The sequence below is a fragment of the Calypte anna genome, chromosome 1 (genome assembly GCF_003957555.1).
Source record: "Calypte anna isolate BGI_N300 chromosome 1, bCalAnn1_v1.p, whole genome shotgun sequence".
Taxonomy (NCBI): domain Eukaryota; kingdom Metazoa; phylum Chordata; class Aves; order Apodiformes; family Trochilidae; genus Calypte; species Calypte anna.
Genome location: NC_044244.1, coordinates 190,092,268 through 190,118,667, shown reverse-complemented (window position 1 = coordinate 190,118,667; position 26,400 = coordinate 190,092,268). Strand labels below are relative to the sequence as shown.

The 26,400-nt window shown below is 36.4% G+C and overlaps 1 protein-coding gene across 1 annotated transcript in view; it reads left to right on the top strand.

Annotated features, from left to right (window-relative positions):
* Positions 1-26,400, top strand: part of TMEM135 (transmembrane protein 135) — a 162,480-nt gene that overhangs the window by 57,987 nt on the left and 78,093 nt on the right. Inside the window, exon 5 of the mRNA XM_030463553.1 lies at positions 13,119-13,184. Coding sequence (XP_030319413.1) covers positions 13,119-13,184 — 66 coding nt within the window. The remainder of the gene's footprint in view (positions 1-13,118; positions 13,185-26,400) is intronic.

Sequence of the window (26,400 nt, the reverse complement as noted above, 5' to 3'; positions counted from 1 at the left end):
CAGTATTGCTATTGCAATAGTTACTGACAACAGTAGCTCTATTTTCCCCTTTTAAAGCTAAACTTAGGCATAAAAAAATGTTATAAATTTGAAGTTACCTTAGTATTTACCTTACCTATCTGTCTCTGTGTCCCTCAAAGCTTTTTTTTTTTTTTTTTTTTTCTTCTGAGCATCCATTATGGATGTAAAATTTTACTCTAAAAATTACTAACATTTGAAGTCAGAAATAGCTAAAGCGGATTCTAACAAGTAATAGGTAATGAAAGTCTTGCAGTAATAGAATCGAAGTGGAAATTGTTAGGAATTAAATTCAGTTTCTCTTACTGAAGGTATCTAGTTTGTATGCCAAGCCCTTGGAAGGCAGTCTTTTCTATAAAACATTGTGCATTATGAGCTGTGGCACACTGGCAGTAAGATACACACTGAAAAAATAAATGTTTGTCTGTGTATGTGAACTTTAAAAGCACACCTGGTGAAAGGGGAGAGAAAGCCTTTGTCTGTATGTTTCCAGAATTAACAGCACGTAACAGCCTTAAAGGAAATGTTAGATTTGTGTAGGCATGGCTTTAATTAATAGAAGTCTATGTTCTGAAAGTGACGTGTTTGTAAAATTTATGAAAGAGCACTTAACTGCATTAGCGTAATTTATGGACCAAATAAATGTCAGTTGCTAAGGTAAACTAGTATAGGAAACAGTGTAACTAGGATAAAAAAAGTGAAGAACTAGAGTATATTGTGGATATTCTAAGGAGAGTGATACAATTGTTTCTTTATATCCACCCAAGCAGGAATAAGTGCGTTTGCAACATATTTATTAACAACCACGGGCTAATAAAACCACACTTACAGAGCAGATTTGGATACTTTCCAGCTCTCTGTTTTGTGCAGTGACAAGAATTTTTTTTTTTTTTTTTTTTTCTTTTAATAAGGAGAGGGAAAAAAAAAAGGAATCTGTATTCCTGGCTCTTTTATAAGGTTGTTAAATTTGCTGTTTGGCATTTCAGGGAAGTGTTTTGCATTGTGCTCAATTAGGGGAGGCGAAGCAATTGAAGCGCTGGTTTCAGAAATGTACCTAATTACTATGAAACACTGAGGGATCCATTCATTCCGTGTTTCTGGCTCTGTGGGTGCCAGCCACAGAGACTCCACCAACTTCTGAAGCCTAAATCCGATTCATGTCTCCACGTTTCTGTGGCACGTGCATTTTGGAAGCTGTGATGGGGTCTGTCTGTTCAGGATCATGTGTTGCCATGCCTGCCAGCTGTACTATATTGTGGAGGTGAAAGCTTGGTGTATAGGAAGAAAGCGAGAAGGACCCTCTGTGGTAGGAGTCAAAACAATTAAAAACATGAAATGCCACCTCTTTTTTCCAGTCAGGGGGAGGAGGGGTTGGTCTTTTTCAGGCTCTATGAAAATGGTTTTGCTTGCAGCTTGTACTAGCCATTTGGTGGCTGTTTTGTTAACAGACCTTTGCCTGATGGCAAACATTTCCCACTCGCCTTTCTTTGAAACTTCTGATTGAGTAACTTATTTTTTAAACAGCTACTGGGCCTTTAAACCAAGGCTTAACACAGGTGGACATGTCCTCCTTCCTTTGATAAGACTTATGTTTGTAACAAAACCACACCTCTCTACTCTTGCTGAAGCCATTTAATCTGGAGGCTTGTGTAAAAATGGTAATTTTTCCTTCGAATGTAGGAGCTGACTATCAGAAAGTGTTCCCATATCAATGTGTATGGTAGTGGAAAACCTGTGGTGCTCCCTGCATCTGGGGAGCATCATATTGTTGACAATTCATGCTAACAGTTTTCCTGATGTTTTGATTGTGCAAATAGTTCAAATGCCAGTGGAGCCTGTCAGTTATAGCAGCTTCAGCTCCATGTTTTTTTCCTGTACATTATGTCAGTGAAGAGGTGAGACGTTTAACATCTGATAGATGAGAGACAAAAATTGTAGTGAAGACCTGGCCTGATATGGGATAGTCAGCCTGTTGTTATCTACCTTTAAAGTTTGCAAAACATGGTCATTGTTTCTTCAGCCACGTTTTGCAGTATTTCTGAAGTGTGAGCCTAAACGAGACATTAAACAGTCTGATTTAATGGTTCTGTACTTATGAGGATTCATTTGCTCATTTGATGGAGAGCACAGCATATTTTAGGCTTAGTTGATTGCCTGCCACAGTCTCTAAATTGTTTTTAGTATTGCTACATTCCTTTTACAGTTCCTTCTTCTGTAAATGTGATTTATGTACTTTTTCCCCAAGAGGTATGAGCTATTATTTGGCTGTGCTAACGTACAGGATGTTCAGACGAATGAGCTTCTCAACGCAATCCAGTTCAGTTTGTGTAACAGACCTACTGCATGTATTTGGCACCTTTAAACCTGGCCAGGAATAAGTGAATGGTTTGCTCCAGGTCAAAAATTCTCTTTCTTGTTATTTTCTAGTTGTTTCTATTTTTGTGTTTGTTGTGAGTTTTAAAATCAGTACAGCATTTTCTTAACTTCCTGACATGTTTAACAGAAAGAGAATGGGTAAGCATAGGCTGAATAAAGTGGCTTGGTGAAGGGATACAGCGGTTTGTCTGCCTCTAAGGTGAGGAGCAAGAATCTGGACTTAAATTTAAATTGAAGTTCAAGCCATGTCCTCATTGCTTTTCCAATATTGTGTAATCACTTGGAGTAGCTTAGGACCATGCTGCAGATTCTGGATTGGCGAAATCTAGGGGATGATTTACTGGTGCTGCTTCTTGTGACATCTTAAGGAATGTACAAATTCACTGGCAGGCTTAAAGATCTCTTGCTTTCTCTTTGCTCTGTGTGAATGTCACATGTTGTGCACTGATACATGCAAATTTCCTGTTTTCATAAACACATTTGTGAACAAAACAGACTATTTTCACAGAATATACAAACCTACAATTAATAGTGCTAATTCATCATGCATAAAGCAATAATTCCAGTGAAGCATTTTGTTCTAGAATAATTTGGTCAGTGTGATAGTATGAGATTTTTCAAAGTGCCACATTGTGAGCTAACATTTCTTCTACTTAAGTAAGTAGTAAAATTTCTGTTAACTTTTACATGCAAAACGTCTGCTTCTTAAACAGCCTTTCGGTGGTTTTTTTGGTTTTGTTTTGTTTTGTTTTTTTTTTCTTTTTTGTTGGTGCATTTTGCTTTTTACTTGTTTTACCAGTGCTCTCATTGCAATTCTTCTTTGATTATTGTTTGCCTTTCAAATTTTAGAGAGTGAAGCAGGGATTTTACAGACCTGATGTTGATCACCTTGTAATCACCATGTTGCTTTAGTTCTTGCTTTTGCTATTGTCTATGACAATCATCCACATTTTCATGAAAGGGAAATGTCCTATGAGACACTTGAAATCAAGTCTCACATTTTTTGCCTTGGGGTAGGCTAAACTTTTCTCCTTATGTAAAAATGTGGCTTCTTAGAATTACAGATCTAGTTGGCAACACTTACCAGGTAGTGACACACCAGATAACATTTTTTGTTGTGTTAAAGACGATTCACAACAGTAATCCTGGTGTTTGCAATATTGTGGAGCAGGTCTGGCTGAAAACTTCTTTGGATCTGTTGTTTTTTAGAGCCTGGAGATTGTGGCTCAGGGAGTTTGAGTCTGGTGGATGCCTTGATTTTTAAGGGCATTTTGCTAATTTAGCTTCCCAGAGTTACTTTCTCCTGCTATGACATTTGGTATCAGTCCTGCTGCTGGGCTGACTGTGATAATTCATCAGTTGGCAGAGTCACTCCAGTTGCCTTCTCTACATGGAAGATGTTGAAGAGCAGAAAAGAGGAATACCCATCTCCTAGTGTGATGGAGAGACAGAAATTAAGTGTTTTAATAGGTGTTACTCTACATGAGTGAATTCTGCTGTGTGATGGGAAATTCAGAATTCTTTAGCTGAGGGAATCAAAGTGATGGTTCTCACCCTTTTGTTTGAGCAGATGTGACAGACTTCACTACCTTTTGCTGCTGCATATTTTCATAATGTTTTCATGATTGTGGGTAGGTGTTAGGTAAAAACCTTGATGATTAACCAGCCTGGCTTCTGGAGTACAACTGCACTGCAGCTTCTGTAAACAGGCTTAGTGTTCAGAATAGATGTGGCCCTTCTGATAGTGTACATAAAGGAGAAGTGTGGCTTTCCTTCTGAGATTGGTTTTATGATAAAAACTTCCTGCCTTCCTTGAAAAGAGAAAACAGTATACAAGTGTGCTTTGCAATGGGCCCCACACGACTTGTGGGAGGCAGCCATTCTGAAACCTCCGTTCCAAGAAAGATGCTTCTTCAGTTTATCTGACATTGATTTGGTTACAAATTTGTAGAAAGCACTGTTGAGCATCAGCCTTCAAGTGAAAATTACTTTTGGACAAAATAAAAACAGCTTTCTCAAGAACAGGAAGATGTTTACCAATGATTCTGCCAGCTCTCAAAATAATGTTCTAAGTCCTCCTTTCAGATCTCCTTAAAAGAAAAATAAGTTTTTAAATAATGCAGAATACTACAAAATGTTGGTAGTTAGTTACCATTCTTCATATAAAAAATACATAATTTGATTCTCAAATTTGATTTCTTGCTGATTAATTTGTATATTAATCAGTTACTGTAAGTATTTGATTTTTGTTTGACTTTAAAAAAAATTTTTTAATGGACTACAGTATGTGATGACTTAAATCACACCAATTCATTTTTTTTTAGGTCATCATCAAATTATACATACACTTCTTTGAAAACAATTTAGCTCTTGTCCAACAGGAGCGAAACTTTTCTAGGCAGAGGAGAGAGGTGTCTTTATAAGCTGCACCAAAAATGAATTAACCTGTGTGTTCTGTTTCTAATTAGTTCAGAAAGGATGTGTAACATACACATGTTTAAACAATATTCTTGGTAAGTGAGTTGAATGTCTCATCCGAAGTAGATGTAGTCTATTATACTTATTGTTTATAGCAGAGTGATGATAAATCACTTGTTTGAAAATGTTTTTTGTATTAGTTTTAACTCATAACTCCATGAGTAAGTTACAGTACATGGAAGCAAACCAATTGAGACAAAGAAATTTTTGTTCCATTTGCAAATACTGAGAGCTGCTACTTCAAATTGCTACCACTGGGAAATGTAAAAGATGAGGTAATCCCCCTAAAGAAAAAGAACCATGGTTGTGAAACACATTAAACATAAATCTTGTAAAGTTTGTAGGGAATGCACTGAATTGAACCCACTCAGAGTTCATGCTAGCAAGAAATGCTGGTCAGTGAAAGCAGAAAAAGGAATTGTAAATGACTGTATGAAGATTAGTCTGAAATTCCAGAACACATTCTTGGGTTATATGAAATAAAGCTGTCTAAATACGCAGCTCTCATTAATTTAGTGGTCATGCTGAAACAAAAATGCCTACATTACGAGGCTGAAGGTGTCACTGAGTGTGTGACACCATTTTTATCTGCCGTTTTTCAAGGTTTAAAGTGGAGAACACAGATCAGGGCTCTTTGGATTTTGCTCTCAGTTGTCCCAGTAACTCACTGAGGAACTATGGGTTCCTCAAAAATGGTTGAGTTGCTGAAGCACCTCTCCTGTTAGGAAAGGCTGAAAGACTTGGGGCTGTTCAGGCCTGAGAAGAGAAGGCTTGAGGGAGTCCTTGTAGCAACCTTCTAGTGCTTAAAGGGAGTTTATGAGGATGATGGGGACACACTGCTTATCAGGGTCTGAAGTGACAGGACAAAGGGCTGTGGTTTCAAACAGAGAGTAGATTTAGATTTGCCATAGAAGAAGAAAATCTTTACTTTGGAGGTGGCACAGGTTGATTAGAGAAGCTGTGGCTGCCCCTCTTTGGAAGTGTTCAAGGCCAGGTTGTATGGGGCTTTGAGCAACATGGTTTAGTGGGTGGTGTCCCTGCCCATATAGGGAGCTTGGAACTAGATGATCTTTAAGGTCTCTTCCAAGTCAAACCATTCAATGATTCTATATAGTGTTGGTGTTCAGTATAGCAGTGGTCTCAGGGCAGTGTTGCCCTATTACCCTGACACTTGATGGCTGCATCCAGCTTGGGCAGATCTGTTCTTTTTGTGCCTTGTTCCAGCAGCTCCTGACCAGGCAGCAGAAATGTCCCCCGTGGATGGATTTCAAACAGGATGGTGGGAGGTGGGAAGTCTTCTCACTGGGGAGGTGAGGGATGGATGGGTGCCTGTGCTCCTCAATCTGGAGCTGGAAATCTGAAGAGTTCCATGCCCTAAGGCCAAGGGGAGCACTGGCTACGTGCGAGTGTACTCGTGTATTCCTGGGCTGGTCAGAGTGGTCTTTCAGCTCTTGTCTTTTATTCTGTCTGGCACCATTACTAATCAAAACCATTTTTGACAGTTGTCATGTGCATGCTGCAGGCTGGCTTGCAGCTGTTTTCTGTCCTCCTCCTGTGTGATCAGGAAGGAGCAAGGTTTTAGCTGACTTTGGTGGTTTGCTTCTCAGATGCAGAAACCTCTGCTCAGTGCTGGTGGTGTTGCCTTGCCTGGACCTCCTTTCTCTGGTATTTCTGTCAAGGCAGAGAAGATTAAATAGCCTATTTCTCCAGTTTCCCATGCTGGCTGCTGGCCTGGTTTGTGGGTATTTCAGTTCATGAGCATGATACTGCTGGATTTTATTTTTTATTCTGGCTTCCTGATGCTCAGCTAATTGTGATGTTGAGCTGCTCAATCCTTTCTGCAGAGAAAACTAGAAAAATGTGAAAGTCAGTTTCTTTCTGGGGTCAGGAATATCCATTTAATACCAAGCATTTGGAAGTTTGGGTGGGAGGAAGGAAAGGGAGAACAGGTAGAGAAAAAGTCAGAAGAAGAAGAAAAAAAAAACATAATCTTGGGAAAAGTTAGAAATACTAAGACTGCAGACTACTGCATTCAGAATATGATAAATAAATACTAATGCTTTTATTTCATCCTCTTGGCAGCACACAGTGCTTGGTTCATCTGTTGAGTGTGTGTTCTGCAGCTGAAAGTTTTAAAGCTCTTCTAAGGAGAGGCTGAGGATCCTGAGCCTGTCTGCAGCAAGGGGAGTGGAGACACAGAAAAGGCTAAAGGGAAAGTCCATCTCTGTGATGTGTATTTCCTTCTGGATCTTATGAAGGTCAGGGTAGTTTAGTTAGGCAGTAGGATAGAGGTAAATTAATTCCTAAGAGAGTTTATTAACTCTGAAAGTGCAGATTCAGTTCAATGAACAAATGGAATTTGTTAGTGTTATAGAAATTGCAGTGAACTGTTCAAATATTTGTGTGTAAATTTGAACCTATGTTTACACAACAAATCTACAAATCCTCTAAGGAAGAAGCAAGATATACCTGAAAAAGAGTTACCTGTGCTATTGATCTTACTTTCAATACTGATCTATTTATGCTATATGATCAATGACTTTTACTACAAATTTAGTTAGGGATTCAACATACATTTATTATTTTCAGAAAGGAGAACCATTTTCAGTTAGTACTTTTTGTTGTGTAAGATATATAACCATGCATGTGCTTTATGTGCTTTCTACCCTGTAATTTTCAGGCTGGTTTTTCCTCCTCCTCCATAAATCAGAACAGATTTTGCCATTCTCTTCCACGTTCAAAACTTCCATAAGATAACCCCACAATATGCTAATTGATGGTGCTTGTGAATATTGCAGCTATGTATCCATGTATTCCTTCTGTGTATCTTTTTTTTAATTTGGGATAGGCAGTAAAATGTGATTGTAGAATAGAATTGTATTATACTTCTATTAAAGGTGCACAAATGTAGTATAAGTAAGCAGAGGTAAAGGAAAATAAAATACTATGGAACACAGAGATGAGTGTGCACATTCTGAAAGCTGAGAAATTAAAAATAATCAGAGAAGTTTCAGAAAATGGGTGCAAGTTAATAATGGTCTGTAATTAATTAGTTAATGGTGAGATTTAAATAGTTTAGCTGTTGTAGACAATTGTTAAATTGCTTTTACAGAAGGTAAAAGTAAAAAGTGATTTCATCTGATAATGACTGAATGGAAAGTGCTTGTGTCTCACAGCTGTCAAGTGGTACTCATTGAACAAGTAAAATTCAAATGGTTCAGTTACCAAGGCAGACCTTCAGACTACTTAAAAAAAAACAGAGGTACATGGAATTCACACCTTTGAAATGGAATGATTTAATATATCTCTCTTTAAAAGCATCAGTTCTGCTTCAATGTTGTATTTTAACATAATTAATTTTTTTAAAAAAATTCATAAAATATATGAAGAATGGTAACATTCTCTACTGGTAGTGTTGTAATTTAGTCAGGAGTTTTAACAATAAATAAGCTGATCAGTTAAACTTGTCATTTAGTTTAAAGTTCAGATGGAGATGGTTACATTCCACTTGAAATGTTGTGGACAGACATTAGCAAAAGAAATTGATTTCAGAAGCTTCTTGTACATTTTCGTACTCGTTATTGCTTCTGAATCTCACCAAATCCCTTTTTCATAGCCCTCAATTAAAAAAGCTGCTTGAAGGTTAACTGATAAGGAAGAGCTATAAGAATCGTTGATTTAAAATATGTAATCAAATTGAAAAATGTTACCAATTATTTCAGATAGATTGTCTATAACCTTTTTAAAAATAATCTTGTTTTTGTAAAGAAATACAGATTTTACAGGCCAGGGCTGTCAGCCAACTGTTTTAGCCAAGATCAGCAAACTTCATAGCAGTGAAATGTCTTTTGTGGTATTACAACATTTTCATTTTAATTATATCTGTCAGTTGCTGTGAATGGCTTCCAAAAATCTGTGCCTTTCAGGACAGATTAATTCTTTAATTAGAATAATTTTTTTAAGTACACATTTAGATGTAGATGTTAAAATTTGACAGGTGATTTCTAAATCAATTAATTTGCATTAGCAATTCCCCCCCACTGCTTGCATTTGCACTTTTAACTTTTGTAAAACATCTGGACTCTAAAGCACTTTTTTTTTTTTAATTGCTGTTTTTCCTACAGTTTCCATCAATAATCTGCAATTATTTTCCACTTTAGTTCGGGTTCATACAGGTGGTTTCTCTAATTTTTTTTTTCAATTTTTTTTAATTTTTGTAGCCTACTTGTAAGGAATTTAACAGAAGCAAGTGCTTTCTTGGAAGGGGAACAATTGGTCATCTTTGTCTGCAGGTGACATTAGAGCTTTCACAACTTTAGAGTGGTAAGATACGTGAGGCTGCTGTTTCACCTCACATATAATGTAACACAGGATACGTTCCTTTCCATGAAGAGCAGTTTTAGGATTTGTTAACTATGGGTTTGGCAACACATTTATTTTACACTGAGATCACTAAAAACATGTGTTGACAATTTACTTTCCTATGGACCTCTGACTTGAATATCTGAAGAAAAGTATCTAAAGTCATTGCCTAAGCCTATGCAAATAAATGCAAATAAATCTTAAATTTCTACAGCTTCACAGAAATCTGCTTATAATGAAATATTTCATGATAATGGAGGCAGAATTAGTTAAAAAATCCCTAAGTTCCTAGCTGGCAGTTTCTTTGGGAGCACCATTATTATTTCTTAAATGGTCAGCTTTGCCTTTTTAATTGGTTATCCTGGTATGGGGATAAATGTTTCCCATCAGTTGTCTTCATAGTTGCAGTTGCACATCCTAACATAAACCACAATATTATTTAAATATTTTTTGCACATAAAAATCATGTATTTATGCTATATTTTTAAATTAGAAAGCAATCAATACAATTGTGTGTAAAAACCCCATGACATTCAGTGGACAAATCCCTGATATAAACATATACAAGAATTTTAGAAATTTTTAAAGGATTGATAAGAGCTGACATTACAACCAGACAATTAAAGTTAATGCTAAATGGCATATAACTTGGTGTCTCAGCTCAAGGATAATGTCAACTGTGAATAAAAAGAGCTGCGAAAACTCTTTTTTGGGGGCAGTAGTAAAGATTTGACTTGGTGCCTAGAAATTTTTTATAAACTTTTCTAGTAGAAATCTCTTGCTGAAGAAATCCAGGAAATTACTTTATTACATTGCCTGTGCTGAAAGATTAATTAGCAACAGAGCAGTGCTCTGCATGTTTTTATCAGATTTAATCCAATTAATTAAACTTCCTATTTCACTATACTTAGTGCTTTTAAAAAAATTATTTGAGATTCTAATGTTTGTGTTTGATGGATTCAAACTTTATCAATATTCAAACAAGTTGTACTGAGAATGTTATGCAGCATCACTATGGGCTATTGTTGTACTGAGAACTTTGATAGATTCAAAATTCAAACCCATTACTATATCAGGCATATTTTCAATAAACTAGATTTTAGTCAAAGTACATCTGATACCTTGTAGGGATCCTTTTGCTCTCAGCAAGATGTCTCGTACAGAATTTCAGGAAGCATACGAGGTATTAGAGCATATTGTTCTTTTTCAATTACTTTTGTGCTATTCTTCATTTGTTCAGCTTTTTCCCCACTGCTCTCTCTGGAGTATCAAGTATGATTGATTTTGCCATTGACTAAAAAGTAGAGGTTTTTTTTTTTTTTAATTTCTATTTTAAGTTTCTCCACCTTCATACCTCTTCCTCCATATTCAACCTTTACAGATTGAATGGCAGCAGGATGCTCTCAGGATTTCTATGTGGCTTGGCTTGTCATAGCCAGAAGCTGCAGAAGGAAGGACATCCTTCCATGTGGCTGGCATGAAGCATTTCCACTGCTTCTGGAGAAATTGAGGAACTGGACTGTGCTTCTTTAGGAAGCACAGGGAATTTAGAGGTCACTGGAAATTGTGCTTTTCCGTAAACTTGTCACTGAAAAGTTTGTTGGTAGACACCAAAAGTTGTTAGGTCTAAGTTGTTGTCCATCCTTAGAGATGATGAAACCATGATGGAGCAAGCCCTGGACAATTTGCTTCAAGAGGTCCTAGGTAGAACCAAATGACCCAGGTGGTCTCTGGCAGATGATTCTTTTTGTGCCTGTGTCTGCACAAGAAAGGAAGAAGCTGCAAGCTGAAGATTGTGTGGAAGTTTGTCCGTGACAGAATTGTTACAGATAAATTAAGATTCTAAGTCTGAGCATATTTTCCTAGGTTGATCACTTTTATCATTAGTCTGTGAGAGGTTAAGGTTTTATGATGGTGTTAAAAAATTTCTGAATAGTTTCATTCTGTTCATCTTCCATGCAAGACACTGCCTGGTTTGAATCCTAACACACTCACGCTTAGTTGTCAAGTTTACAAACTTGAAATATTTTCACTTTAAACGTTACACCAACAGTGAGTTTGAGTCTGAGCAATCTTTTGAAAGATTAACTTTTTTAAGAATCTTCTTGGATTTTACATAATTAAAAATCCCATAAATTTTTCTCCAGCCTTGTCATTGTCAGGGCATTAGTGGCTATAGGTGGCCTCTTCTCCCCAGCTGTTTGGGTAGGAAGCTGTAATTTTAGTGTTAATCTTCTTAGTGATACTCAGCACATGAGAGACATGCTGAGTCCCCCATAGGAGGACATCTATGGTACTAGATTTGCTGTTGCTGTGTTTTTTTCCTTGCTTCTGAATGGGTTTGACATCTGGCATTAACGATGTGAGTACAAGTGTATTGAGATCTTTTACTAGCAGATGTGAAAAGAAAGTCTCACACACCAGTGGTTTTCAAAAGAAACAAAAGCAGCTTAGCTGTACTGACAGAATGCTCAATTCCGATGAAACATCCTTAAAAATGTTGGTGAAAGAAACCAATTTTGGGAAATACAAAAGATTGTATGAGGTTCACTTCATCTCTTGAAGAAGAATGGCACTTGGGCATTGCCCTTCATTGTGGTGGGTGTAAATGAAGTGATGGCTTTTGCAGACCCATGTACTGGAGCTCACACATTCATTTACAGATGGGGGAGCAAACAAGGCAAATAAAAGATCTTCAGTAAAATTATTTTCTGAGATTGTTTTAGAAAAGTGTAAACTCCACTTAATCTGTGTCCAGGAAGATTGAGGAATAAATCTCAAGACATGTCTTCCATATTACATTTCTTGAGATGCATCTATCTTCCTTTAGTGTAATATGAACCCAGTATGTCTTGCAGTCATGTAAGCACTGAGCTACTTATTTTTTAAATCACTGTTTAGAAAGACAGTCAGCTACTGCAAACTATTTTTATTTATAAGCTTTCTAAATGCTTTTCAAACAGCCTGCTAATTACTTTTTAACACAGATCTTTAAGTGTCAGAGTATTGTTTTATTAGAACCAGATATTAAAACCACATTTTGTTGCAGTTGAAATTGAAACCACCTTCACTATTTGCTATGGAAACAAGATCTTTAAAACAAATGTGGTCTGTATGGTGATGTGCCAGTCCATGTATTTATGTAACCAGTGAATTTTTTTCATGCCTTTTTGGAACCAGCTTGTAGAAAGAAATGTGAACCCAATCTTTTTTTGTATTAAGTCCTGAATTAAGAGTTGATAATCTATGTTTATGTCAGAAGGTATGTGCTAATTGTTCCACTGAATTAAAGTAATGATGGGACAACTAACACAGGAAGGTATGTGACCTAACTAAAGGTTAAAGATTTCCCCAAAGTTGTGTCCCCTGTCATTTGCACACAATGATAGTGTGTTTTGTGGTGCCACTGTTATTAAAAGTTAAGGAGGGGCTCAGGTGCTCTTAAGGAAGAGTTGCATCATATTCTCCATATTGATACTTGTTTTTTTGGAGTGTATTAAACAACAATTAAAAAAATATTCAGTTTCACAAGGTGTAAAATACCAGATAGCTGTTTTTTCCTTAGTATGTCAGTTTTACCTGTCAACCTGTGGACCATTGTGTGGGGCTGAATAAGGAGTCTGTCTGCTGCAGTGTTGTGGGAGGGACCCTGTACTGGTTGGGTGGTTGCTTGTGCTGAGACCAAAATCTTTGGTAAACTGCTCACCTTGAACAAACCTTTGCCTGATCTCTGCAGACTGGTCTAAATAATTTACTGAAGTGATTCTGTTGTAAATGGGTGCTAAAGGCATCTGACACTTGAAAAAAATGTTGTAAAAGTTGAAACAAATCTTCATGAGCTGAGCTGTTTGTTAAATACCTAATGTGTGTGTGTTTCTATGCAGGCTACAGAAACACTGTTCCGAATGGCTGTAGCAAGAGGAGCTATTACACCTTTAAGACATGGAGAAGTAAGGCTAAATATATATATATATAAATATGGGGTTTTTTTTTGCACATGTGGTATAATGGTTCATTAATGTAATGCTTTATAAGTTCCTGGGAGACATACTGTCTTCAGGTAAGTGAAGAGGGCTATACTTTTATATAACTTGCATACCTCTATGACAGGTTTGTTTTAAAAAAGAAAGCAAGAATTTAAATCCTGCCCAGTGGAAGATTAAGTATTCTTCAAAAAATACTGATGTTTCACTTGGCCCGAATGATAATTTATCCTTATAATAGATATGACTCACAGGAATGTCCTTTTAGCCAGGTAATTTTTCACTGGATTTTCTCTCTATAAAAATGTAGAATATAGAAAAATTCACACGAGATTGATTTTTGTCATATCTTTGTTCTTTCAAGAAATTAGAAACTTCAGATAGTATATGAGGTATTAATACATAGTTACTCTAAAGAGGATAAATATATTTGAATATTATGTTGCTCATACATGCTTCTGTTGATTGTGAACATTTGTTTTCTTCTGTGTGTGCTTTTCTGTCAGGTGTTCTGAACATTGCTGATTAAAGGTTTCCAATATTGGGTGGTGGATTTTATGCTCAGGTTGAATTTAGTTTAAAAAAACCCACAAACTGCAGATGGTCATGGCACTGGAGAAGAGAACTGATCTGGGCAATTCACAGCTGTATGCTACAGTGTACTGGATTTTAAGCTTAGAAAACTCAGTGTTTTTTTCATGGTGAATCTGTTGGTGATAAAATTCTTAGGCAACTTTGTTCAAATTAATACAATAGACACAACATTCAGTTTGGAATCTCCATCTACAGTTAACCTGAAATCCCATATGTGCTGTAAAATGTTCCTTATGCTGATGAAATCACTTTAATTTCTTTTTTGAAACAAAGTGTTAGCTTTGCATCACTGTCTGAAGATGTGTCTGAGATTTCCTGTCCTGCCATTTTCCTCAGTTTTAGCTTTTCTGAATATGAACCCTTTATATTTTTTCATGTGTTGCTCTTCATTCTTTTCTACAGAAGAATGTAATACAGTTTCCAGAAGTGTTAGTAATGGAATATGTGCAACCCTTCCAAATCCTCTCTTTCTTGTTTTTTTCAGGGAAGGATACTTAATTTTCTGTGTTTTTATGATCAGGTTGCCCATAAAGTTTGTAGAGTCTCCATCCTTGTAGTTGCCCAGTGAGTTGTGGTAATTATGGAAAAGTCAAATGATGCATTTTTTTTAAAGTGGAACTAATTGTATCATGCAATGCAAGGATTTTCTCTGCTGTGAATGGTATTAGCAGTGGCTGTATCTGACCTATCTTATGTTGAATCAGTCCCACTCTGATGTGGTGGAGAAAGTTCGGCTTTTTGCTTCAGATGTTTTTTCTGATCTTGTATTAGTTGAACCCCCCCAGGGCTCGAGGGAACCAGATGAGAAGCAGCAAGACAAGTGATTGGGTGATGTAGCGGGTGATTAGCAAAAATGGATCTGGGTGAAAGTGCATCTGTTTGACAATGTGAACTTTACATTGGTGTACTGTGTTGCATGACACTATTTTTGGGTTTCAGTTAATGCTAAGCTAGATAATTTATATATAAAACATGTAAAAATTGTCCAGAATTGACTTTTTATGTAAGAGGGCAGAGGGAGAAATGAAAGATCTTTTTTTCTCATATTTTTATCAGGCTGGACACGAGGGGGGAAATATTTTAACCCAAGGAAGATCTTTGCATTGAATTCCATTGTGGAATTATAATTTATTTGGTCTGAAAATGAGGAATGACATTAATCAAATGCAATTGTTTTTTCCAGAAGAAACTTATAATTATCAAGAGTCATATTAAAATATTTTTTAGCTTTTCCAAGAAATTGCTGAATGTTTGCACAGTGTGTAAATAGAAAGGGAGCCAGAAAAAAAATTGAATATGAACTGGAGTTGATTGTATTTTGTTTGAGAAGTGCGAACTTGGCAGTGAAAATCAAAGCAGAGCAACTGTGGAAATTCCAGACTATGGAGGCAGCAGTCCAAATGTGCAAAAGTGCTGTTCAGTACTTAAAAATGTAACACCACTTAATACTTAAGAAGATATAAAACTGTTCAATATTTGATGGAAAAAATGCATAAATACTTATGTTTTAAATTAATATGTAAAAAAATAGGATATTCTCTGTGCACTGTTGAACAGATTAACGTGCAAACATTTATTTTATACAGGCAAAACAGGGTGCATGAAAAACAATCCATGATAATCCATCTTTCATCACTGGGAGGATTTAGAATTTTTAAGATTAAATGTCTATGGGAAATGTCTTCTCCTTCCAACCTTTCTCCATTCATGAGGACACATCAGGTCTTTATTCATATAGAATTTTTTTTTTTTTTTTTTTTGCATTATTATTCTTGATGAAATTGAAAAATGAGGTTGCATTGTTCTATTGACTCTTGCATGTGGTTTGTATAATTATTGTTGAGGGTTTAGGAAAGTGTTCTGCTGAAAGTAGCTACCAGATTTGAGTATATAGTGCTGAAAAGTATTTAATTGTGGAATATAGATCATAAAGGTTCCTGAAGAATCCTCTCAGCAGTTCCCTTGCCTCCTGGTTGGATTGAAGTGTAATAACATCATGGGAGGGAATCAAAACCAGTAACAGAATTAATTTTTGGGATTCAATATACCATTTTTCACAAAAATAATAATTTCTGTCAGTTGCTTTGTTTTGAGGGTGGTGTGTAAGGAAAACCTTGTTTATTTATTAGTGCTTTTAGCTCATTTCTAAATGACAAAAAACCTGTATGAACAGATGTGATTACACCAAATTTATGATTGTGCTGAAGTCTTAGGGTTCATTTCATCAACGTCACAAGGTTTTGAATCAGTGACAGAGATAGCTGAGACCTCTGCATTCAGAGTCCCTGGACCTGACACCATCTAGAGAGCTTGCCCAGCTTTCTTCTTTCTTCTCCTTCTGGTCTTCATGAAGCAGAAAAAGATCTGCTGCAGTCTGTTTCTCAGTCACCCAGCCACTTCCAGGCAGAGCTGATGCCTTTGGGGGTGCTGGCTGGTGTGGCAGGAGGCAGCTGAGGAAGCAGTGGCAGTGACAGTGGCAGTGGCAGTGGCAGGCAGCCTGCTGGAAAGGGGGAGAAGGGAAAGAAGAGGAGGCTGGTGCCTGGTTCATACTGCCCAGTTCTGCATCTTGTGGAGCTTCTGCTGTTGCATGCTTACCCCCCAGGGCAGGGTCAAGAGGAGGAGTAATAACTGGCAGCAGTGGCTCTCACTGGGTGCACAAGAGGAAGTCAGAATAGATTTGGCACAGGCCAAGTTGAATTTTGGTGACTATAGAAAGAGAGAGAAAATGTGACCAATCTAATTCACACTGAGCAAGTGACATACCAAAAACCAGTGTTTCACTTAAGATTTGTATGTCATGTGGAGGAACTGAGCAAGAAGGAGGGATTTGATTATAACAACTAACTTGCAGGACTGGTGTTCTCAGGGGAGGAGGGAAACAAACACACACAGCCCATCCAGAGAATGAGTAGGAGGATAAACAGAGGATGTGGAACCCTTAATGGATAAAAATATTATGAAATATGGAGGCTGACATGGGTAACAGAGATATAATGGTGAAGGCATGATTCCCAGATGGCTGGAACTGGTACCAGCCATGTATGAACTTTGTGGTTAAATAATTTCCTAATACATTTTAATGAGTTTATTAACTGTCTTTGTCTCTTTTCACCTGAAAAATGCTGGGACTTCAAGCAGAAGAATTCAGGCTTGTATGTTCAGACATCATTAAGTCTTACCAGCAAAAACTTTGTTGCTGCCTTACAACTGGAGAAGGGCCAGGCCCCATGGATTGTGCTCTTCTGTCTGAAATGTTAAGGCATACGGGCAACCTTCAGTATGGTGGAAATTATAAAATCCTTATGTAGTGTCATGAGATGAAAAAGACAAGAAAAAAAATTAGGAGAAGCAAAAGACTTGCATAGCAGATTCAGAGAGAAAAAAAATAAAAGCTTAGGCTATACAATAGGCTCCATTTTATAATGCCTGCTACAGCTGAGATGTTTTGAAGAGGTTTCAAAGAAAGGAACTGAGTCTTCAGTCTATAGTATTAAAATGGAATGCCATTAATTTAGGATAATTGGTGTTTTTTTCCCCCCAGTTACACAAAAACCGTTGTTCCTGAAATGCTGTGAGAAACAAAATATACAAAGGCTGTGTCTTTAAGTTTCTGAGAGGTTCAGTTCAGAGTAGCAGCTGTTTTCAGCTGAGGTACATGACGAGATACCTTTGCAAAGCTGTCTAAGGCTCTGCTGAATGTTACACTATAAAAAAAAAACAAAACACAGGTGGAAGCTGAATGGTGTGTCCTGTCTTTCCTCAGCTTATTTAGTTAATTTCCAGGTAAGTTAATGACCAGCATCTAACCAGAGGTAATACTGATTTGCTGGTGCTGACTCCTGATTCCTTTGAGAATTAACATTTACATGGTCTGGATGAAAGAATGGGTGAATTTGCACAATGTCCACCCATATACATTTGTCTTCTGTCTTGGAGAGAACAGCAGTAGAGCTTGTGGAAGGGAGTTTATCAGACCCGTGCTCTTGTGGATAATGAGACCAGAGCATTCTTTTCTGTAAAATACCATTGTCAACCAAATTTGAAGTAAAAGTAGATATAAAAGTCTATGAAATTATTGTACTTTTCAGCTTTAAATGTCTTATGGCCTTGATATGTAAATATATGTAATGATAAGCATTGCTATGACATTAGACACCCAGGCATGGAAGCATACTTTGTAATAAGAAGAGGTGTCTTTGCTTTTTAGAGCTATGTTCAGTAGATTTCAGAATGAAATTTTAATTCTGTGTGTTTTCTGTAAGGTAAACAATGTAAAGTGTAAAGCTTGTGAATGGAGGCCAGGTACTGTTAAAATACTGATGATACATTGTAATTAAATTTTTAGCTAAAAGCTATGCAAGCAGATTAGTAAGGATCTTTAAAATGCAATATATTTCATATTTTTATACGTGGAAACAGTGATATGAAATACATAGTCATGCAGCACTTGGTCTATAAGTTATGCAGACTTTATCCTCTCCAGTTTGCAGTTGTGGCAGATGTAAAGTGACACAGTCCAAGTGCCACCTGAGTGACTTGAGTTCAAGCATTAAAACAAGGACTGCAACAACTCTCAAGATAACATCAGTTTGTTTGGGTCTGAATAGGAAGGAGCTTAGTAACATCAATGCAATTACTTCCAAACAAGCAATTCTTACATTTTTGTGATAAAATGATTGTTTTGACAATTCTTTTTCAACAGCATAGTCTTTCTTTAGAAATCAAACCCATGGTTTATATGAGGGGATGTATATATATTTTAGAATAATGCTATTGAAGTAAATAGTAAACTTAAAAATTATGAAAAGCTGAAGAAATTGTGCATGTGTTAATTTCTTGCATTTCTGGGTTGCACTGAATTATAAATTGTAGATCACAAAATTCAGTAGTTACTGAAGCTATGTTTCTAAAAATTTTATCTCTTTTAAACTGTATGCATGCTTATATGTATACATGCAGATACATATGAATAGGTTCTTCTTAACTGGGAAGTTTTATCTTGCATTGATTTTAAGAAAGAATTTTAATCTAGGAATGAAGAGGGCAAAGTGACATTTCTGCTAGTGCAAGATTCCTTGCCCTCTCTTTTTTTCTTCCTTGTCCACCATGTCGTAGCAGAGAGCAGGAACTCAGCTGTGTTGTGAACTCATGGAGACAAGAGCCATTTTATTGATAGCAATAACTAAGTTGTTGGGGGTTTTTTGTTTGGTTTTTTTTTCATGACAAGGGATGTTCTAATTTTACTTGCCTTGGAAGCCATTAGAAAGATGCCTTTGTACACCTCAGTCATATTCAATTGTTGCTGTCAGGGTGACATGGAGCAGAGCAAACATTTGAAGGATGATGGCCTTTAAATAGGGGCTTATACTGGAAATTATTGAAATCTACATTGGATTATTTAATTTGGGGATTTCTCACTATGATGTTCTGCTTATATTTTTGGCCAGCTTCTTTGCAAGACATGAAAGTCAAGACAACTTCATAAACAGTAACATTCAAAGTTCTGAAAAAGTTCTGTGAATCAATTGAGATTAATTTTCCTGGAAATAAAATTGCTGTGGGCACACTGCTTCCTGTGATTTCAGCTCAGGGCTGTACCAGGCCTAATCACTTACAGGAACATTAGAAACCAAATGGCACTGGGATAGGGGACATCTGAACCCCTTGCCCTCATGCCTTCCTATCACAAAGATGTCTTTATTGTCTGGGGTTCAAAAGTTCTGCTCTCACAGACTACTCAAGGTCTCTGGTTTCCATGCTTTATTCTTGAATTCTTTGTTACTGTCATGTTAATATTTGAGGAAAGATGTTTTCTCAGTTTTACATAAATCTTGGAGCAGTAAAGACACCACAGTTACTGTCCTGAAGGCACTTTGCTTTTTAAGCCTTCTCTCTTCAGCCAAGGACACATCTCAAAAGCAATGCTGCTGGTCAAAACGAGCCTCGCTTGTTCCCACTGAGGTTGTAAAGCTCTCTGGAAAATGTTGTTTGGCATTGGGAAAGAAATCTAGTTTGGTACAATGAAATGTACATTTTTGTAAGGTCATTTTATAATATTCATGGGCCTTTTCTGCTTTCAAAGTAGGATTGTCAGTCTCTTGGATCCTATCCTGTGCATTTCTTCCCTCCTGGTTAAGGGTTGCTAGTACACAGAAAAATGTATGTTTTTTTTTTAAAAATCAATGCGTTGCAAATCAGTGTCAATTTAATTTAACCAAATCATTTTTTAATATCTTGTGTAAGATCCAAAGTTTACAGTGTTCATTCCAAAGATTACAGTATTCATTTGTGTAGTGGAACAAAACAATCAGTCGCCTCTGATTACCTCTCATGGTGCAGCTGGTTAAGACCCAGTACTGCAATGCCGAAAGCCCCGGGTTCGAGACTCCACAGAGAGCCTCACCTTGGAGGCGATGAGCACTAGTGGTGCAATAAAGGTAATACAGTGTTCGGGAGTGAGCTAGTCTGTGGCTGTGAGTTTCACCTTTATTGGCCACCTGGTCTTGCACATGCTCAGTAGGGGGCCTGCCCTGATTGGGCACAGGTGGATTTGATACCGGCTCACACCCACTTCTCAGTAATCAGAGGCGTCTGATTGCTTTGTTCCACTACACATTTGTCTTACCATTACTCTCTTAATTTTGAAAAGTATTTGCAAAAGTAAAAGAAGGGAGCTACTTGCAGGCAGGTCTGGGTCCCTCTTTTTCTAAAGAGAGGTCTTTTCTCTCTCTTTCCTTAGAGAATAATCTGTACTTTGACATCTAGTTTTTTTCAAAAGAAATGTGTTTTAAAGAAAAGAAAGAAAAAAGTATCAAAGATGAGTGTTCTGAATGTCAGTTTAAAAATCCCTTTACATTACTGGCATACGGTTACAGCTTTCTCTTTAGTGAAGTCTTTCCTGGATACGGTATTGAGTTTGTCTTTTATAACATCCTGCAAAAGAGCAGTAAATGAATAAAATGTATCCATAAGAACACAACTTTTTTATAGACTGCCTACTTAAGGTTTTGGTTTGGGTTATGTGTCAGAAGTATTTAAAAATAGTTCTGGTATCTGGAAAATCCTTCTGGCAGGTCACAGTGAATAACTTAATTGCTGAAAACTGGCATAACTTATCTGTATTATCTGGAAGAAAGTAAAAATTCAATAACTCTTCTGATTAAAGGCAATGAAAACTAAAACTTGATTGGAGAGGGAGGGGGGAGGGAAAGAGAGAGAGAGAGAGAAAGAGGGAGAGAAAGAGAATGCCATTTTACCTTGGGGAGAAAAACTGCCAGGTTACTTTTGAGGTGTTCCAGTGTATGGTGGTTTTGCCATGTGTTAGTTGTGTGAAGGTGTTATCTGTATAGCTTGTCCTGGATAATCCAATTTATTTGTTTTATAGGTTTTAATTTTTTTTTAACCATTAAGAGAAAAGTAAATTTGTCTCAAAGCTTGAGCTGAATATGAGCTTTTCTGCTCTTTTAATATGCAATTTTAATATTGCAATATGAGGATATTTAGTTTTTTACTAAAAATCATCATAAGCCTTGACCTACTCCAAATAACTTGAAGTTCCAGTGGTGAGATTTGTAGGTTGGGGAACAGGAAAAATAAATATGGATCGCATATGGTACATATTTAAGGTAGAAATAAATATGTTCCAGAGTATGGAGACCACTGAAGGAAGATAACACATAATTTTGGAAACTTAGAGATGATTTCTCTTCTGTATTGAAAGTTAACTGGGTGATTCATCCTTTGTACTTTTCTCCTAATTGTATGGAAAATATAGTCTGTCTGTTTTCATAGAGTGAAACAATGTGGTTTAGAACTTAAGCATTTGACATATCATGCTATGCATTTTTTTTTTTTTTTATGTCAGGATGTTGGTATGTGTGTATTATAATAGTAATTTCCCCTTTGTGAAGTGAAATATAGGGCTAGAAAGTAAATTGGATTATGCTCAAAATATTTGTCAGGTATCTTCCTCCAAGAGGTTTTTGGCAAGGAGTAAAGTAAGGAGAGAGTTACCTATTTTAAAGACTTCTTCATGATAACTTGCCAGTATATTTCATATTTCTTATTCTTTTTGGTCAGCAAAACAGGGAATGCATGGCAAATGTAGGCAACAAAAAACTACATCAACAAAACGAAAAGGAAGGAAATACATTTACTTCCCAATCTACTTTTTGTTTTTACATGACTTGGTTGTTCAAGAAATACAGTACTGGAAAGTATATGATACTATTTTCTTCTGATAATTGTTCTTAATTTATATTTTGTTAAAATATGTAGTTCGTGGTTGTCAATTCCAATACAAACATTTTCAATATTATTTGTTTAATAACTGTTTATATTATTTGTTTATTAACTATTCACACTGGGGTCTTATGTATCATGGTCTTGGAATGAAATGTGTCTTCCCTTGTACTTAAAACCTGCCCCCAAAGACTGACTGCTCCATTGTTCTACCACAGAAAAGAGAATCTATAGGGAAAACTTTACTTCTTTACCTGCAGAAAGGGACAGAAGGTTTTATAGGGGCTTGGTATTTGAATAATGCTTCTTTCTCACTTTGGTGTTATTGATGCTAATGTTATTTTAAGAAATTCATGTAGTTGAAGAAATAAAAAACTGTGATAGCTATTTCAGCTGATAAATCTAAATTTGTTCACATTCCTGCATGCATTTAAGGATGCTAAATACATGCTAAAGATGTGTGCTCTTCATTTGCTGTGCAAGTTGTTTGAGTCAGGCTGTTGGAATGATGATAGTCTCCCCAATGTGTGAACATGTCATTTTCTCTAAGACTTCACAGTTAAAATACAGTATGTTAACTAACATGTAGAGTATGTTAGAATCACTTGGAAGAAAGGATGTCTTATCTTTAGTGTAAATGTTAGTTACAGTCAATGATTTCCAGCAAATGAAATGTCATATTCCCTTAAGGAAACAATGTTCTCATTCATTCTGCTGTCCCAATTTATGTTATTTTATGCTTCTTATCCGTATGTTAGACTTCTTCAAATCTCACTGATCACACACAAACAAAAAAATGCATGACCTTTAATAGCTTTTAATTGTCCTGTGTATAAGCAGATTGCATAAATCACAATGCAATTGGAAAAGCATTTTTGTTTTTGTAACATGTGCTATGACTGTGCTACAGTAAGCAAGAAAGCTTTGTGTTTCCTGTTTGATAATCAGAGATTGAAAAATCATGTAAATAATACTTTCTATTTCCTTATTAATGAATAGTTTTAGATTGTAGCTGGGGAACTGATAAAAAGTAAAAATGGTGAACAGTATGAAGGGGAGAGATGTGAACAGAATGAGTGTGGTTAAGTAGTAATGACTTGGATTTATCTTTGGACACTGTCTCCCACAAGATCCTCATAGACAAGCAGCTAAAGTATGGGCTGGATGGGAGGAGAATGAGGTGGACTGAAATCTGGCTAAACAGCTGGGCCCAAAAGGCCCAGTGACACAAAGTCTAATTGGAAACCAGTAACTAGCAGTGTACCCTAGGGGTCAATACTGGGTCTGATCCTGTCTAATATCATCAATAATGATCTGGGTGGTGGGGCAGAATGTGTCTCCTGCTGCTTTGGTGGTGTCAAACTAGGCAGAGTGGGTGATAGACCGAAGAAAGGTGCTTGTTATCCCTGAGAGGGTGGAGAAATTGACTGACAGGAACCTCATGAAATTCAACAAGGAGAAGTGCAAAGTTCTGCATCTGGGGAGGAACAACTGCATAGAAAGGTACTTGGGTGTTCTCATTGGTGTCAGGATGGACATCAGTCAGCAGCAGGCCCTCGCATTAGACTTTTGGTTATGTAGTCTCCATCCTCAGAGGTAGGTGAAACTGGTTGGACCAGTTGACCTCTGGAGGTCCTTGCAAACCTCAACCATTCTCTTGTGATTCTGTGTACTTATGTTTGTGTTTAAAGAGCTGAATTTTTGAACTGTGCATTGTATTTTTCTGTATGACAATTTTATTTGGTACATATTTTCTTCATATTATACAAAACTAAAGATTTAAGTCTTACCTGAACTTCTCTTAAGCTGTAAAAATATCAAAAGACAGTAAGGGAAGCAATTCCAGATTATAAAGGCTAAGGGTTTTAGTGTTCTTTCCAAAAAGTGAAGGAATGAGAAAATACCGTTTGGGTTTGGTTTTTTTTTTGTATTTATAGGGAAGTATATTACTAGAATTGAGAACTGATGCCCAAAACAGAAGGTAATGTTTGGTGACAGGATTGCTGTCTGCATTGGATGAGAACTGCTGGATTTATGGACAAGTTAAGTCTGGTGGCACATTTGCAGTGATCTGAAACCACCTTTAGGAGAACAGTGTAGCCTTAGGCATTTAAATACCTCTACAAATGTAAAGCAAGTTTTTCTTAAGAGAAGGTCAAATGCCATTGCTTAGTGCTCAGTTGTGAGCATTTTGGTACTTGGAGAATCAGTAACAAGGTCCTTATTGAACTGTATATTCTTAAAGTTCTGTAGTAACTGCCTGCATTGCTTTACAGTAACAATTTAATGTAGTATTTTACAAAAATGAAAACTCTTTTGTCTCAGAAAAAAATGTGTGATTTTTCTTGACTATTATCTTAGTCTGAGATGGTTCTGATAGGTGAGGGTCTATTCTGCCAGCAGGAATGTTAGTGTGAGTGAACTGGTGGAACTGTTCTCCTACTCTGAACCATGAAACCAATCTGTTCCTGTCAGTTGCAATTTTATGGAAACTTAATTCTTTGTTGATGGATTCAGGTGAAAAGTATGTGGTTTTGATTACAAACAGTACGTGGTTTCTTATGGTCATGGTGAACATTCCTCTGGACATATGCGTGTGTTCAGCTGTGCCTGTATGACTGCATGCATATATTATACATTCATATTCTTCTAATAAAAAAGATGTTTCTAAATGTTTGTACTATAATATATAAAACTATATAAATTATTAAATATTTTTATATTTATTGTAGTAAAATAAATATTGAGTTTCTTTGCTTCTAAGTTTCAGATTCTCGTGATTTTTAAATCAACCCTTGGAATAGTATTTAGCATAGCTATGTGCCAACTAATGAGCCTTTTTTTAAGTAGCACTGTTTTCTATAGGAAATATGAATTATACAGTTGACTGCCTGGATAAAATAATGACCTTTCATTTTTAAGTATCCTGCAGAGCTGCAAAAAATTAACTGGTATCTGCAGTCTGCCTAATAGGCTGCTCACCACATCACCACATGCAATTAAGCATAAATGATTTTTCTGTTCAAGACAGGCTCAAGACTGATTTAGCAATGAAACTTAATTACTTTTAGCCCTTAGAGAAAACGGCCCAACAAGGTTGAGGTTGTTGGCAGGGCAATGTGGGAATGCTATTGCTGAAACTCCCTTCCCCATTTCTGATTTTCTGTTAGCAGTACTTAGCACTGTTAACCTTCAATTAACCAAATATTCCCACAAAAGTTGCACATTATGTTAATTCTTTCTTTGTGACAGGCTAAAAGGAAAGGATAATGAAACTGCAGCTTCTTAGAAACAAGTTTTCTGATTGAATCCAAATGATTCACTGAGCAGGTGAAATTCTTTTGTACCAATGGAAATTGAAACTAAAAATTAGTTCCCAAATGTCTGTGTAAGGTCAGCATTCTGGCCATAGAAATCTCAGGCTAAAAGCTAAAGTTAATTGCACATGTGCTTTTTGACAATTTAATATGTCATAGGCAAATTGTTTATTCTGTATTTAGTTTATAGGCAAATGGTGAAGGAACTAAATATATATATATATAAATAAATATTAAGAGGCTACTTTATACTCAAAATTGCTTTGTTTGAGTTTGTAGGAATGCCTTATTTAAAGGAAACAGGAACTTCAAGTCTGTGACTCCAAGGAATACATCTGGAATAACAATTCCGAGGGACATATGGCATCAATTGGCTTATATTTTCCTATATGGGGTTCTGATTGCAGTAAAAAGGAAGACTGTTCATTAATTATGCAAAATTAAAAATACAAATGCTGTTGTTGTTGATTTATATACCCTGTTGAAGTACTGAAGTTCTGAAAAAAATGTGGAATTTGGACAAAGAAAATTGACTTCTCTGTTTGTCAACTCTGGCAATTTGATTTTTTTTTTCTTTTACCTTTGTAGTATATTTTTCCCCTTAAATTTTAATTTCCTCATTCTTATCTCTTTGTAGAGATAAGTCCTTCATTCATGTCTATAGGAATCTAATTTACAAAGAAGTGATATTGCAGTTGTAATTAGTTCAATATAATTGCCTTCTCAATAGTATTCAAAGTCTTGCAGCTATGGACATGCTTATCAATGGGATTATTAAAGGTAAAAGAACTCAACATGTGCTTAAATATTTGCAAGAACCTGCACCATGGGACACTAATGTCCAAAGGCACATTTAGCACACACTTCAGTGCTTTACTCATTAGGGAGCAAATTTAAGTATGTGTATGTGTCCATTTAAGTTTAACAGCATTTAACCAAATAGGGAAGTTAATTTTTTTGCCAGAGAAGTAGTAATAATTTTAGCATATACTTATTTATTTTTCTTTTTAAATCTGGGCATTGACAGACTC